This window comes from Carya illinoinensis, chromosome 16, assembly GCF_018687715.1.
Source record: "Carya illinoinensis cultivar Pawnee chromosome 16, C.illinoinensisPawnee_v1, whole genome shotgun sequence".
Taxonomy (NCBI): domain Eukaryota; kingdom Viridiplantae; phylum Streptophyta; class Magnoliopsida; order Fagales; family Juglandaceae; genus Carya; species Carya illinoinensis.
The window spans coordinates 1,522,394-1,535,760 of NC_056767.1; the positions used below are offsets into that span (position 1 = coordinate 1,522,394).

The 13,367-nt window shown below is 35.4% G+C and overlaps 1 protein-coding gene, 1 long non-coding RNA gene and 1 other non-coding gene across 4 annotated transcripts; all 3 read right to left on the reverse strand.

Annotated features, from left to right (window-relative positions):
- Positions 1-121: 121 nt before the first annotated feature.
- Positions 122-2,479, reverse strand: LOC122299525. Of its 2 annotated transcripts, none has more exons than XR_006239703.1 (2): positions 2,324-2,479; positions 122-689 (listed from the first exon to the last, which is right to left on the reverse strand). It is a non-coding gene; the product is annotated as an uncharacterized LOC122299525 (long non-coding RNA). The 2 variants fall into 2 exon arrangements; XR_006239702.1 differs by having other exon boundaries at positions 2,320-2,479.
- Positions 1,714-1,800, reverse strand: LOC122300012. The gene has a single exon (XR_006239858.1). It is a non-coding gene; the product is annotated as a small nucleolar RNA snoR118 (small nucleolar RNA).
- A 1,867-nt stretch (positions 2,480-4,346) lies between the features above and the next one.
- On the reverse strand, positions 4,347-11,256 carry LOC122299539 (box C/D snoRNA protein 1). The gene is made up of 5 exons (XM_043109903.1): positions 10,966-11,256; positions 6,586-6,787; positions 6,119-6,187; positions 5,803-5,935; positions 4,347-5,495 (listed from the first exon to the last, which is right to left on the reverse strand). Exons 1-5 carry the CDS (start codon positions 11,177-11,179, stop codon positions 4,869-4,871), a joined length of 1,245 nt encoding a protein of 414 aa, XP_042965837.1. The 5' UTR covers positions 11,180-11,256; the 3' UTR covers positions 4,347-4,868.
- Between the last annotated feature and the right edge of the window lie 2,111 nt (positions 11,257-13,367).

Here is a 13,367-nt window from a genome sequence, read left to right on the forward strand (position 1 = left end):
GAACGCAGGCGGAAAGTGTGTTTTCTTTGTCTTTCACAAGTCACATAAGCACTACAAGTCATATGCCACGTCAAGCGGTCATCTAAAGCGGGCACAACCAGGCTACATGGTAGCTTTTCCCTTTTCTACAATAAAATCTCATTCAATAAAACCCCAATTTTACAAATAATGTCACAACTAAAACAATACAAAACCCCAATTTTACAAATAATGTCAAAACTAATACAATACAATCATAAACTGTACATAGATTTCTTTTTTAATTATTATTGGCACTCAGCATCCGGACAAAGCTAAACTAATCTCGAGATGTACAAGCACTCAAAGGAAAAACTCTTCCAGTCCGATGAAGCCTTTGGACTGTATAGAAATTATATGAAGCCTTCGATCTTCTGGGCAATTGAGGGAGCTTGCCCATAGATCATTCCATTCTCGCCTCTCCATTCTTCACTTTATCCTTTCTTCCCCCTTTTCTCTTCTCCTTTTTACTCTGTGGATGTCCATTCCTATCAAAGCTCTCTGAAAGTAAAATTCTCAATGGTCCCTCTTCGGATAAACAATTGATTACCAACGTTCATGCAAACCCTGCCGCCAAAAACTCACTCGAAACTCTTTCATGTGGCTCAAAATTTATCCATGACTGCATGCAATTCGATAAAGCTGATCATATCCCTAGAGTAAACCAGTCCCTGCAATACCCAGAAGTATATTTGCAACAAGTATCGTGAATAAGAAATGAAGACAATATAAACAGTAAAAGTGGCTCATTGCCTCGTCCTGAATCACATCTCTTGTATCTGTAACTCCAATCAACTGCGGATTCATGGCTCAATTTCAGAAAGCATGCAAATTGCTTTATGTTTTGACGGTTCAACCACAATTCATGTGAAAAAAAAAGCTAATCTTTAGTATAGCGTGCCTTAATGTTTGACTATATCTAGATGCTGATGACAATAGAAACTAATATGGTGTATGATGCCCTCAGATCTCATAGCTTTAACCATATCATCTGCGGCTCAATGCAAATGGCATTCACCGAAAAGCCTCTGCACACCACCAGAGATATATACACACATACATACATACATACACACATAAACATTGATACTGGAGAAGAAGAGGTGGTGGAGGTGGAGGCAGTAGTGTGTAAAGGCTAGTGATAAATATAAACCAAGCAACCGCTCAATAAAGATCATCTGCTCATCATCGGGCAAGATAGAAATGTAGGGTGCCAAATGTAAACCAGAGTGGGTGCTAGGAAACCAATCACCATCAAATCCGCACAACAGAAGAACTAAGATTGCAAAACCCAAAGACTGAAAGAGAGAAAGATGGGTTCTAGACTTGGACAGTAAATGATTAAAAGCAAGAAGTGAAAAAATATAAGAGAGAAACGTGGAATAAAATCCAATCATCATACTCATATAAAGAATTGTAGCTCATACAAAATTAATAATTGTTTCTTATCAAATAAAGAGTTGAACCCTTAACTAACATTTCCTTTTCTTGTACTTCTCACACCACTAAATTCATATAGTGATGAATTTTCAGGAGAAGAAAGAGGAGATGGTGAAGCCATGAAGCCCCCAGGTCTTGTATCTACAAGATTTCCATTAGACTCTTCCCAAATCTTAAAAAATAATGGAAACAACAACCAGTGCCAGCTACAACTGACACTGGTGGGCATCCAAGTGAAGCATAATGATACCAACTGGGTCAGATATAGCTTTCTAGGCTGCATTTCCATCAATAATGCAGTCAAAAAACTGCTCAGAGCCCAGTGCATATATCATCATTCACTATACACCCCAAATGAAACCCAAGAAACCCATTGCAAAACCAGACCCAATACTTATCCAAAACAAAGAGAAAAGACTACTTTTGCAACAAATGCGTGTCAAATCATTGCTATGTAATAGCCCTCAGATCTCATAGCTTTAAACCAAATCATCCACGGTCTTTAAAGCGAATGATATTCATCAAAAGCCTTTACAAACCACCACCGAGTGAGGATTTGGATATATATATATATATATATATATATATATGTATGTATGTGTATGTATGTATAAAGAATGGGTAGTGGAGATGGAGGGGGAGGTGGTGGTGGTGGTGGTGAGTAAAGGCTAGAAATGAAAAACAACGCGAACCGCTCAATACAGAGTTGCACATCATCGGGCAAATTACGGCTCGATGGCTGTTACAAAATGCAACTAGCAGAACCATTATAAAATCAACAAAACGAATACAAAAAAGTAATAGCAAAATAGCATAACCCTAAGATCCCGAGAGAGAGAGAGAGAGAGAGTGGGCTCTCACATACAAAGAATCGGTAGCGGAGCGGAGGAAGCAAAGCGATGGAGCTGATTAGGGTTTTGGTGTGATTGGGGTCCACACGATCCTCTTTCTATTCTTATAGTGAATAATGATAAGGAAGAGCTTCTATCCGCCCATGGTTGATCGCTCTAATTGACCGTTGGTTAAAAAATAATAATAATAATAATGATGATGATGATGATGATGATAAAGAAAATGATTTTAAATGTATTAGTAAATTTTTTAAAATTTTTAGAAATATTTAAATATATTAAAAAATATAAAAAAATAAAAATAAAAATAATATATGCCCGAATGGCACGTCTAGCGATAAACGCTAGCAGCATAGTAGCCAATCCATAATGATATATGGAAGTTTACAACCCTAGTAAATAATTAGAAAAGTATAGTTGTAAGTATAATTGTGCATTAATCTGTGTATTAATGTAATGTGATTGGTTAAAAAGTAAATTTTATTAAAAATAGTGTTAATTTAAATTTTAAGTATGAATAAATCAGTGTTGGTACACAGATTAGTGCGCGACTGTACTTGTATGTAGCAAAACTCTAAATAATTTTGCTAGTTACGGTCGGCATATGCCGTCAGGATATGTAAAAATACAGTTTATAAAAAAGTAATTTCAATTTAAATACCACAAATATAAACATATTTTTTATTTCAATTTTCCTATCTAATCATTATCTAATTATTATAATTTTTCTAAACTTTCAGACAAAAAATAAAAGATAATTCAATTCTTTCAAATCTCAAAATAAAAATTATATTAACAAATTATATCCAAGTAATATTTTAATTTTATAATATTTTTATTCAACTTTTTATTATTATTTTCTCAAAACCCCATAAAATGCTTTAACTCAAATCATTTTTAACTCATCTCTTGTCAACTTAAATGTCTCATAATCTTATTATTGTTCACAAATTATCTGAACTTCCTATCCAAATCAAGCTAAGAGGAAACCATCCTGTTTCTGTCTCAGAATCAATCAGAAAGAAAGCCCTAGCGCGTATGATTTCGTTGAAATTATAACTTATAAAGTTGAATTGTAATTGCACTATCAGCATGGGACCCGGGATTGCACTTTGAACGTTGTTATGTTTGGGTAATAGACTCCATTATTATTTATTATTATTTAATATTTTATTTTTTTAATCATTATTATTTAATATTTTTATTATTATTTTCACTATTATTCACAAATTATTTGAGATTACCTCAGTATCCAAACGTATCTTGGTTATTAGTTTGGGTCACATTCAAAATATATATTAAGATATGTGTTTAAATGTATAAAATTGAGATAGGTTTAACTCTTTTTTGTTTTATAAAAAGTTGAAAAAATAGTAAATTTCATTAATAATTAGTTTGAGACGAGCTGATATGAGTTTATATTTCAAATATAGGCTAAGGAGGCTATATGTCATTTTCAATCTTAAAAATTTCTAAAAATTATAGCCGGGAATAAATATGGTCACTCTTGGTTTCCTTTTAGCCATTATATTCATTCACTAATTAACGTGGCAAGTAAAACTATCAAATTTCTACCGAACCTTAAATAGAGAGTTCTTGAAAATGCCATTCAAAGAATGAATAATTAGGGAAGGAAATTTTCAGCACTCGCGTGAGAGTTAAAGTTTTTTTTTTTAATTTTTTTGGGGGATCAAAGCCACAGAAAGATAATCTCGGCAACAGGGAAATTTTAGATGTAGGGATCATCCTTTGCCAAGCATATAAGGAACCAACATTGCAACTGTTTTTTTTTTTTTTTTTTGGGGGGGGGGGGGGGGGGGGGGGGGGGATCAAAGACACAGAAAGATAATCTCGGCAACAGGGAAATTTTAGATGTAGGGATCATCCTTTGCCAAGCATGTAAGAAACCAACATTGCAAGTAAACTGGGATGCCACAACATGGGTAACCAGCCCCGCCTTTATGTGCAATCATCCTCTTCAATATTCTCATTATCTTTCTAAACTAACTGGTGGCAAAAGAATAAAATTTCGCACTCTGAAGCAATAAACATAATCAATTAGTAGAAGCAGTTTAGCATGGGTTTCACCAGATACATTATTTGCTTAGTTCCCGGCAATGTATTAACATGACAAAGCTCTTAACTAATAATGCAAATTGAGTTTCTTTCAAAATAATAATGCAAAGAGAGTTGCACTCCAGTGCCTCCTTCCTGTGTTGCTTCCTGGAAAAGGCTGCTTAGACCAACAAAAAGAATGGGAAATTGAAAAACCTGAGGTTGTAATACCAACCAAAGTATTACTATCATATCAACGGGTGCTAGAGACGCTATCGACGATTCACACTAGAGATGCTATCGACGATTCACAACCCTCCTTAAACTTGATCCAAACGAACACATATTTGGGAAATGCATTTGGAAACTTTCATATCATCACTGTAGCGACCAGATCACAATGCCAAAGAACAAACAAAGACCAGAATCTGCACAACTCCAGGCAGATGGTCTTTTTAGACTACCCCCATCTTTGGTTCTTCTTTAGTATACTATCACTATCAATTATTCAAGAATCTCCCCTTCCTCTAATTCCTCATCTGCTGACAAATATGCACGGAGATCCGAGAGCTCTCTTCTTCCTTCTGCATCTAGCTCTTCAGCAAACTCAAATTCCAAATCCAGAAAGTCATCAGGGTTAATTTGTGCAATGAGCTCTGAGTACGAATCTATTAAGCCCTGATCAAAGTCAAAATCCATCATTTGAGACACTCCTGCTTCATTGGAATTGGAGGTGGAATGTGACCAGTTGCTTGTTGCCACCCTTGAGAACAAAGGGCATTCTGATGAATTATCTACCTCTTTCTCAGTCCTCAAGTTGTAATGGGGGGATCGAGGCATTGGACTTGAACTCACATGTTTCATGAGTTCAAAAACACGAGGATCTGAAGAGTTATTGTCGTCTTCTATTTCCTCCTCCTTGAAGGGGGCACCAACTGGGCTTGGATTGCTTTCAGAATCTTTTAGCTCTGGTTTTTCAGTAACAGGGTTGGTATCCTTAACAACGTCAAAATCAGAGCTGTGTGAAGGGAGAGAGACATATATTACAGGATACTCCAATATAACTAAACTGGAAAATTGTTGCTTTATTGAGGCCCTCACGTCCAACTCCCGGAAAGGTGATACGGAGCCCTGCAAAACTCAAAATAATAGGTCATGTCTCCATAACAAACATAAGAGAGAAAAAAGAGAAAGAGGGGGGGGGGGGGGGGGGGGTGGTCTACAGCTGCCAGTGAAATTGTTTCAGTACCAGAGTGGCTGACAATTCTAATTACCCCTTCTCATATGAATAGTAACCCACAAAAACCCAATCTTCCTGTCTGCCATTATATCCACCCATGGTTCAACTTAGCTGCACACTCGCAGACTAGATATTGCTAACTCAGATGTCCATGACTAATTATTCAACAAAACCACCAGTAAATAAAAAGATACAAACCTTTGGATATTTACGGATGAAAAACTTGAGACAGTCCAGCTGTTCCTCGCAAAATTGCCTTAGTTGATGATTCCATGGGCCAGTTTTCAGATGATTCTCAATGATGGAGCAGAGGTTTGTATTTTCATTCACTCTGCACCAACATTAAATGCATCAGTTCTCTGAAGAATCACATAGTCCTGTTCTATGAAGTTACAAACCAATTGACTCCAGCATCATTTTTTGGTTAAACCAACTTGTCTAATAGGATAAGAGAATCCATCCATTGCAGAGAAAAAATGGGGTCCCGAGCGGAAGAGTTCGTATGACAGCTCACCCATGATCATGTAAAACAATGTCTGTTGAGTAAAACCGCCATTCAATGGTCCACAAGATAGATTTTTTCCTGAAATAATCATTAATAGGCATTGTAAAATCTGATTAAAAAAACACCCACCAGCACAAGATTGGAATCTCAACTCATCTCCGGTACCAATATGAAATTATATATGTATAGAAGATACCCACAAGCATTCATCTTTTGACCAGATACCACCACATAGGGATTGGGTGGGGGTGGATTTAGTGGGGGGGAGGAAGGGGTAGATTCCATAATCAATTAATTCTTATAGATAGCAAGAAACAAATAAGTGTTCCGCAAAAAGAAAGCAGTAAAAGCCTACCAAACTTACAGACATGTGATCACAATTTTACAAAACCACAGATAAAAAATAGTTAACACAAGAAAAAGTAATTTATCATCCAATAATTCTACCATAGACCTCTAAAATTACTAATATTTACCTTTGGTCATATCGAGTTCGATTTTTCTGTCTTTTTGACATTCCACTAGAGAGAAATAGAAGTTTTGTCCTTCGCCTTGCTGCAGCGTTCCAGAGACTTCTAAGATGAAATGGAAACTTAGAATGAGCATACCCGCACAATTTAGTTCTCGTTCTCTGAGCAGATTCAGCGACCCTCTTCACTTCCTCCAGTAAATTGTAATCTACAAATAATATTCCATAAAAAAAACAATATTGGCATATACATGTAAGAAAAGTAGCAACCTTCATCAACCAAGTTATAACATACTCACAAAGCGCTTAAGAAACTAGCAAAGAAATTTCCCGATCTGATAAAGAGATAGAATATACTTTTTCAACAAAATTATACGCAGCACCATGCAAAATTCTTCGAGACTATGAAAGGGTATCGAACTTAGATACTGAAAGAGCAAACTTCCAAAGACTATGGTATGATATATGCATGAAAACCTTAAAAGCTGTTAGGAACCCAGCTAGAGAAAGAGAAAGGGATGATGGAACCCAAGCTTACGAAGTGAAGATGCCGAAGTGTTATGTCATTGAGGAAAATGGAGGCTGCATTTTGAAGAAGATTGAAGCTGTGCGTTTGGTGTTACTGAAGCTTTACGTTGCTGTTGCCAAAACTGTGCGTCTAGCTATTACTGGAGGTGTTCGTTTTGGGACCATGAAGTGATGTGTTTAAGCTGCTGTGTGCATGTGTTGTTATTTACTTATGCTGTGAGTTTTTAGTTATGTTATGCGTTTCAAGTGGCTGTCATGTAGTCAGAGTATTAGCTTGTCATTTTATCCTTTTCATAATTCTGTTAGAGTGAATTGTACTGTGAGGTGAGGCGTGGGAATATAGGGGAGCAGGAGAGAAAATGGGGGTTATCTTGAATCTGGATTTTAGCTTGAATATTGTAAGGAGGTTAAAGGTCTGGGAACCCTCGAAGTTTCCCTCAATCCTCATCAGTAAACGTATGGCCCTCTGAGGTATTATCACAAACATCTCATATGCAATTCTGATTTCACCCCTGCAACGTCTCAGCTTCCATTACCCGTATTCCTCATTACATTCCAATTCACTGTAGCATAACCCACAGGGTCCTAACAATTGGTATCAGCAGGTTTTTGGGAAGGAATAGAAAATTCCGTAATGAGTGAAGAATTCAGCTCAAAAAAATTAGAAGGGGAAGCATCTACCAATTCAACAGAAGAAATTAAAAAATGGCTTGGGTATGAAGAGAAAAAGGATTTTCAGATAAGAGGAAAATTCCCTAGCCACCAGCGCCGACAATTCGCTTGGGATGTTCCATGGCTGCAACGCTACAGTGTTTACCAGTGGGAAACTGAGAGTGAGAAGACCCACTCGATGCAAGGCACAAATGAGCAGCCCACGGAGGAGCATATCTCTGAGTTCAGAGACAATTTCTGCCTCTCCGATATACATGACGATGGCTGCATTACAACCAAAGCATGGGTTCGCCCCATTACAGACCCAGACCCGCAGTCTGTCATGGCTGTTATAGCTGACAATGGCAACTCCGTCACCACGTGCCATGGAGGGGAGTTGTTCTAGTGGAGGCCTATTGCTACGAACGCCACCATGCCTCCCCTCTCCAAAGAATTGGTGCAGCAGGGCGTGGTGGAGCAGCTGGTGGTTGTATATCCACACCTCCCGAACCTTCTTGAGCGGCGTACAAATGGAGCGATCCATGGCCGTACAAGTCCTGCAATCAACTTGTTCAAAAAAATGCATCGGCTAGATTTATATTTGGGGATGGGTAAGAAAGTCTTTGCTCACTCTCTGTTTGATATATTGCCACTTAAAGTGGTTTTTGAACCCTTTGATAGAGGAAGAGCAATGAATCTTGTGGGGACGAATTGTAAGATCCAGGGAACAATTTTTATAAATCCAAGGAACAACCCATTTGCCTTAATTAAAGGCTCTATAAAGATATGGGAGAAGCACAAGGGTATATTCAGTAACATAGAAAATGAGAAGCTTCCAGCACATGTGAACTGGTTTGGATGGAACACCTAGGATGCGTTTTTATCAGTCCACCCATATGCTAAGCCATGGACATTGTTAGTTACAACTCTATTACTTATATGCCTTGGGGTATCATGGTTTTTTTATATTACCACACGCGTTGTTGAATACATTTTTTATACTTTCTATAATTCTCTTCTATCTTGGCATTGTGGCATTGAGTCGGTACAATAAGGGTGAGCCTTTGACTATGGGGAGATTATATGGTATTGATTCTATAGCAGAGATATTTCCATCTCTCTTCAGGCAGTTTTTGGCAGCAATAAGGCATTTGATGACCATGATAAAGGTTGTTTTTCTTCTTGTCACTGGACTTGGGAGTGTTTCCTCTGATGTGTGTGGTAACTTGTGGAGTTGATAAATAACTAAAGGTTTGGGATTTGTCTGGAAGAAGATTTTTTAACTTTGAATGTCATGAAGCACATGTTTATTCCATTTGTCTTCTCCAAAAAGAAAATATTCAATTTATATTTCCAACTGCTGTTGATGGAAAAATTAATGCTTGGTTGGACGAACATATGGGCTCTAGGGTTGACTATGATGCATCTGGACAAGGGTGCACTAGAATGCTCTCTAGTGCTGATGGAAGCAGACTATTATTCTCTGATGGAACAAGTGAAGATGGTGACTCATTCCTAGTTGAATGGAATGAAATTGAAGGTGCAGGGCAATGGAAAAGGCTCATAAGTTTGCAAGATTTAGTAGATAATAATTTTTCTCTTCAGTTGCTCGATATAATGCCACCTCATTGGCTCTTTGATAGGGGTACAGAAGAATTTATGAACACAATTTATTACCTGCAGGCTGGCTATAGTGATCTAGCTTTAAGAGATTGGTTAAAGAAGCATGCTGATGCATTAGAGATAGACAAGTTAAATTGGATGGTGCATGGTTCAGTCACTCAACACGTCAAGAATGGACTGAATCTACAAAGTCTGATGCAGCTATTGATGTGTCTGAAGATAATGGAACATGCCACATTCCTTAGTAAAAATAATCAGAGTCACTTGCATGGAATTTCAAGGGGTTCAAATAGTGGAACATTAGTAACTGATAGTGGTTCCAGCAGTCATTTTGGTCTTGGTAAGAGACCAAACCGTATTGAAGAGGCCAAGTTTGAACTTCTTTTTTTTTTTTGATAAATAAACAGATTTTATTAAACAAGTAGCAAAAACCAGTATTACAAAAAGGCAAGATGCCCTAACTAGGGTGGCCAAGTTTGAACTTCTAGCGGAAGGCCAGGATCCTTTTACTTCTGATGGGGAGGAGTTGAGCCCTCTAAGTGGGCTCGTAGAGCAAGTTTATGCAATTGCAAGAGAGTATGCTGCAGTCTATAAGAGCCTTACTAATGTTTGGGAAGATTACTTGGCTATGAAACATTCCTCAGTGAAGGCCAATTCAAGTTTAAAGGCCATCCTCCATGTTTCCAAGAGAGAAGCCATTGCCTTGGAAGGCCAAAGCACTGCAGCACCTTGAGGGCAAGATGCTTAAAGAGGGGGGTTTTGTTAGGAACCCGGCTAGAGAAAGAGAAATGGATGATGGAACCCAAGCTTAAGAAGTGAAGATGCTGAAGTGTTATGCCGTTGAGGAAAATGGAGGCTGCGTTTTGAAGAAGATTGAAGCGGTGCGTTTGGTGTTACTGAAGCTTTACGTTGCTGTTTGTGAAACTGTGCGTCTAGCTATTACTGGAGGTGTTTGTTTTGGGACCATGAAGTGATGCGTTTAAGCTGCTGTGTGTGTGTGTGTTGTTATTTACTTATGCTGTGAGTTTTTAGTTATGTTATGCGTTTCAAGTGGCTGTCATGTATTCAGAGTATTAGCTTGTCATTTTATCCTTTTAGTAATTCTGTTAGAGTGAATTGTACTGTGAGGTGAGGCGTGGGAATATAGGGGAGCGGGAGAGAAAATGGGGACTATCTTGAATCTGGATTTTAGCTTGAATATTGTAAGGAGGTTAAAGGTCTGGGAACCCTCGAAGTTTCCCTCATCAGTAAACGTATGGCCCTCTGAGGCATTATCACAAACATCTCATATGCAATTCTGATTTCACTCCTGCAACATCTCAGCTTCCATTACCCGTATCCCTTATTACATTCCAATTCACTGTAGCATAACCCACAGGGTCCTAACAAAAGCCATAGAAAGGGTATTGCTAAAACTCGATAAATTGTTAAATAGGTACCAAAAATGCAGGGAATAACAACAATTCACCTCCAGCTACTTACCATTAAGAAATTAAACTACTTTTTCAAGCATATCGTAACCCACTCATACAGAATTCTACGAAACCATGAAAACGGGTACTGGTGAGAAAATAGAAAAAAGTACCAGAAAGGAGCAGATTATCGTCGAATTGAGAGAGCGGAACGAATTGGGTCTGGCTCCTCTTGCCCGTACATCCGGTGCGTTGCTTGTGAGCTTTGACGCAAGGAAGGCTACAAGAACGCATGGAGCAACCCGGGCACTTGTACTTTGACGGGCTTGCTTCACATTCCTCGCAGACAGGTGGGTTTGTCGGAGCTCGGTCGCCTTGGCTCTCCATTTCAGAGGGAGGGGCTGGGATTTTGCTAGGGTTTATTGGGAAAGACTGAAAGAGTACTGTATAATTATAATATTATTGATAAGGAAGTCAATTTTTGACGGGCCAAGTCGCAAGAGCACTGGGATTGATTTCTAATCTTTAAAATTACATTTTTTAAAGATTGATTTTATATATTAAAAAAAAATTCTCACATTAAATTATATATATTTGAATTAAATAATAATAAAATTTTTTTTTATTTTTTTGTTAAAATTATTATTTTTATATATTTTACAATTAGTACAATGTGTTTAAAAATACCAATTCTATATATTTAAATATTATCAATTTCATATATAAAAATGACCAATTTTATCAATAAATATTAATATATATTAAAAAACACTTTCTTTAATCAACTTAATACAATTTTCATATATCAAAATCATCTTAATACAAATTTCACAAAGTTGATTTTAATAGATAACAGAGAAAAAATAATAAAATAATATTTGAAAAGTGAATGGTGCTTCTTCAAACTTGAAGAAGTACTATTTATAGCTATGTAAAATTTTGAAGATACATAATTCAATGTAGACCAATTTAGAGATATTATTCAAATATTAAGATGAAAATAAAGATGCATAAGCTATTATCAATTCTCTAAGGAAATCAGAGATTCTCATGCAAAAAATTATTTTTTGAACAAGCTCTTTTTCTATTCTTTTTTCCAAAATGAATGGATAAATTTACATATTTCAAGAGTACTCTCAATAATTTATGTATTCCATTCTTTAAAATATATCATTAAAATTTATTTATTTTTATTTTACATACTAACTTTTATAATATATTATATATCAATTTATCTATTTTTTTTTTATATCATTTACATGTTATACTTTTTAAACTTTTTTATTCATTTCAAATATTTTCTCTAACTACCAATGATATCCTCATATCTTTTAACATTTGCAATATCTCACATATATAATGTCATATAATTATGTTCTATTTTAAATTTATTCAAATTTATAAGCTAAACTAAAATATAAATTAAATCAAAAAATAAAAAGAAGAGATTATATAATGAAAATATTGTCAAAGTATATTAAAAGAATATCCATTCTCTATAATTCTTGAAAATATTCTAAAAAAATACCTAGCTTTATCATTAACAATATCAAAACTTTTGCATGCATAAAAGTCGAAAGGACTATAAACGGAGTGCTAGAGAGTAGATGAGAGATAAGAGAGTGGGGCTTGTGCAAAAGTGATAAAAGGGTTAAAATGAAAATAAGATAAAAGGGAAAGTGGTTGAAATGAGAGAGAAATAATAAAAATATATATATTTAGAAGAATGAACAGTAACCTCTACATGCAAAGGATTTACTGTAGCTTAATGTTTAATAGAAATAGAATATATGATCCAATGGAAATTATTTTTGGCCATCTTTCTTTATATTTTATCAAAATTTATATTTTACAAAATCTATTATGAGTGCTCACTATAACTTATATTATTTTTATATTTATTATTGTTAAGGAAAAAGGAAAATAAGAATAAGAGATAAAAAGATGTGTCCATCTATAAGAATGTTATCCAAAGTCTTGAATTCCGTTCCAGTTGAAATATTAAAATAGAATATTTCAATATCATACATTTTAAAATAGTCACTACATGTATAAATTATATAGAAATGCTAAACTCACACATGGGGGCTCTCGACAATGGTTTTTTTTTTTATTTAATAATTAAAGAAGTGTTTTTTAATGATGTTTTGAATTTTTTTTGAAAAAAAAAATTAAAAGTCTTAAAAAAATACACGATAAAAAAGCAAAAAATAAAAATAAAAATTACAATATCAGGATGCCCCATGTGTGATGGTAGAGCCACTCTAAATTATATATATATATATAAACAATTATATATTAAAAAAATAATATTCCAAACTAACATCAATACAAGTAGTAAAAACATATATAATTGAAAATCTCAAAAATATTTCTCAATAAAAAGTCTTAAAAACACGCATATATAATAAACTTAATAACACTTCTGAGTTGTCAATCCAACTATTAAATAAATAATCACTCTTTTTTATCTAAAAGACAATAAGAATCAAAGTTCAAAACGTTAATCAAAATATTTTCAATCACAGTAACCACCATCATCATCAACATCAACATGGTATGGAAAAAGTCTAGT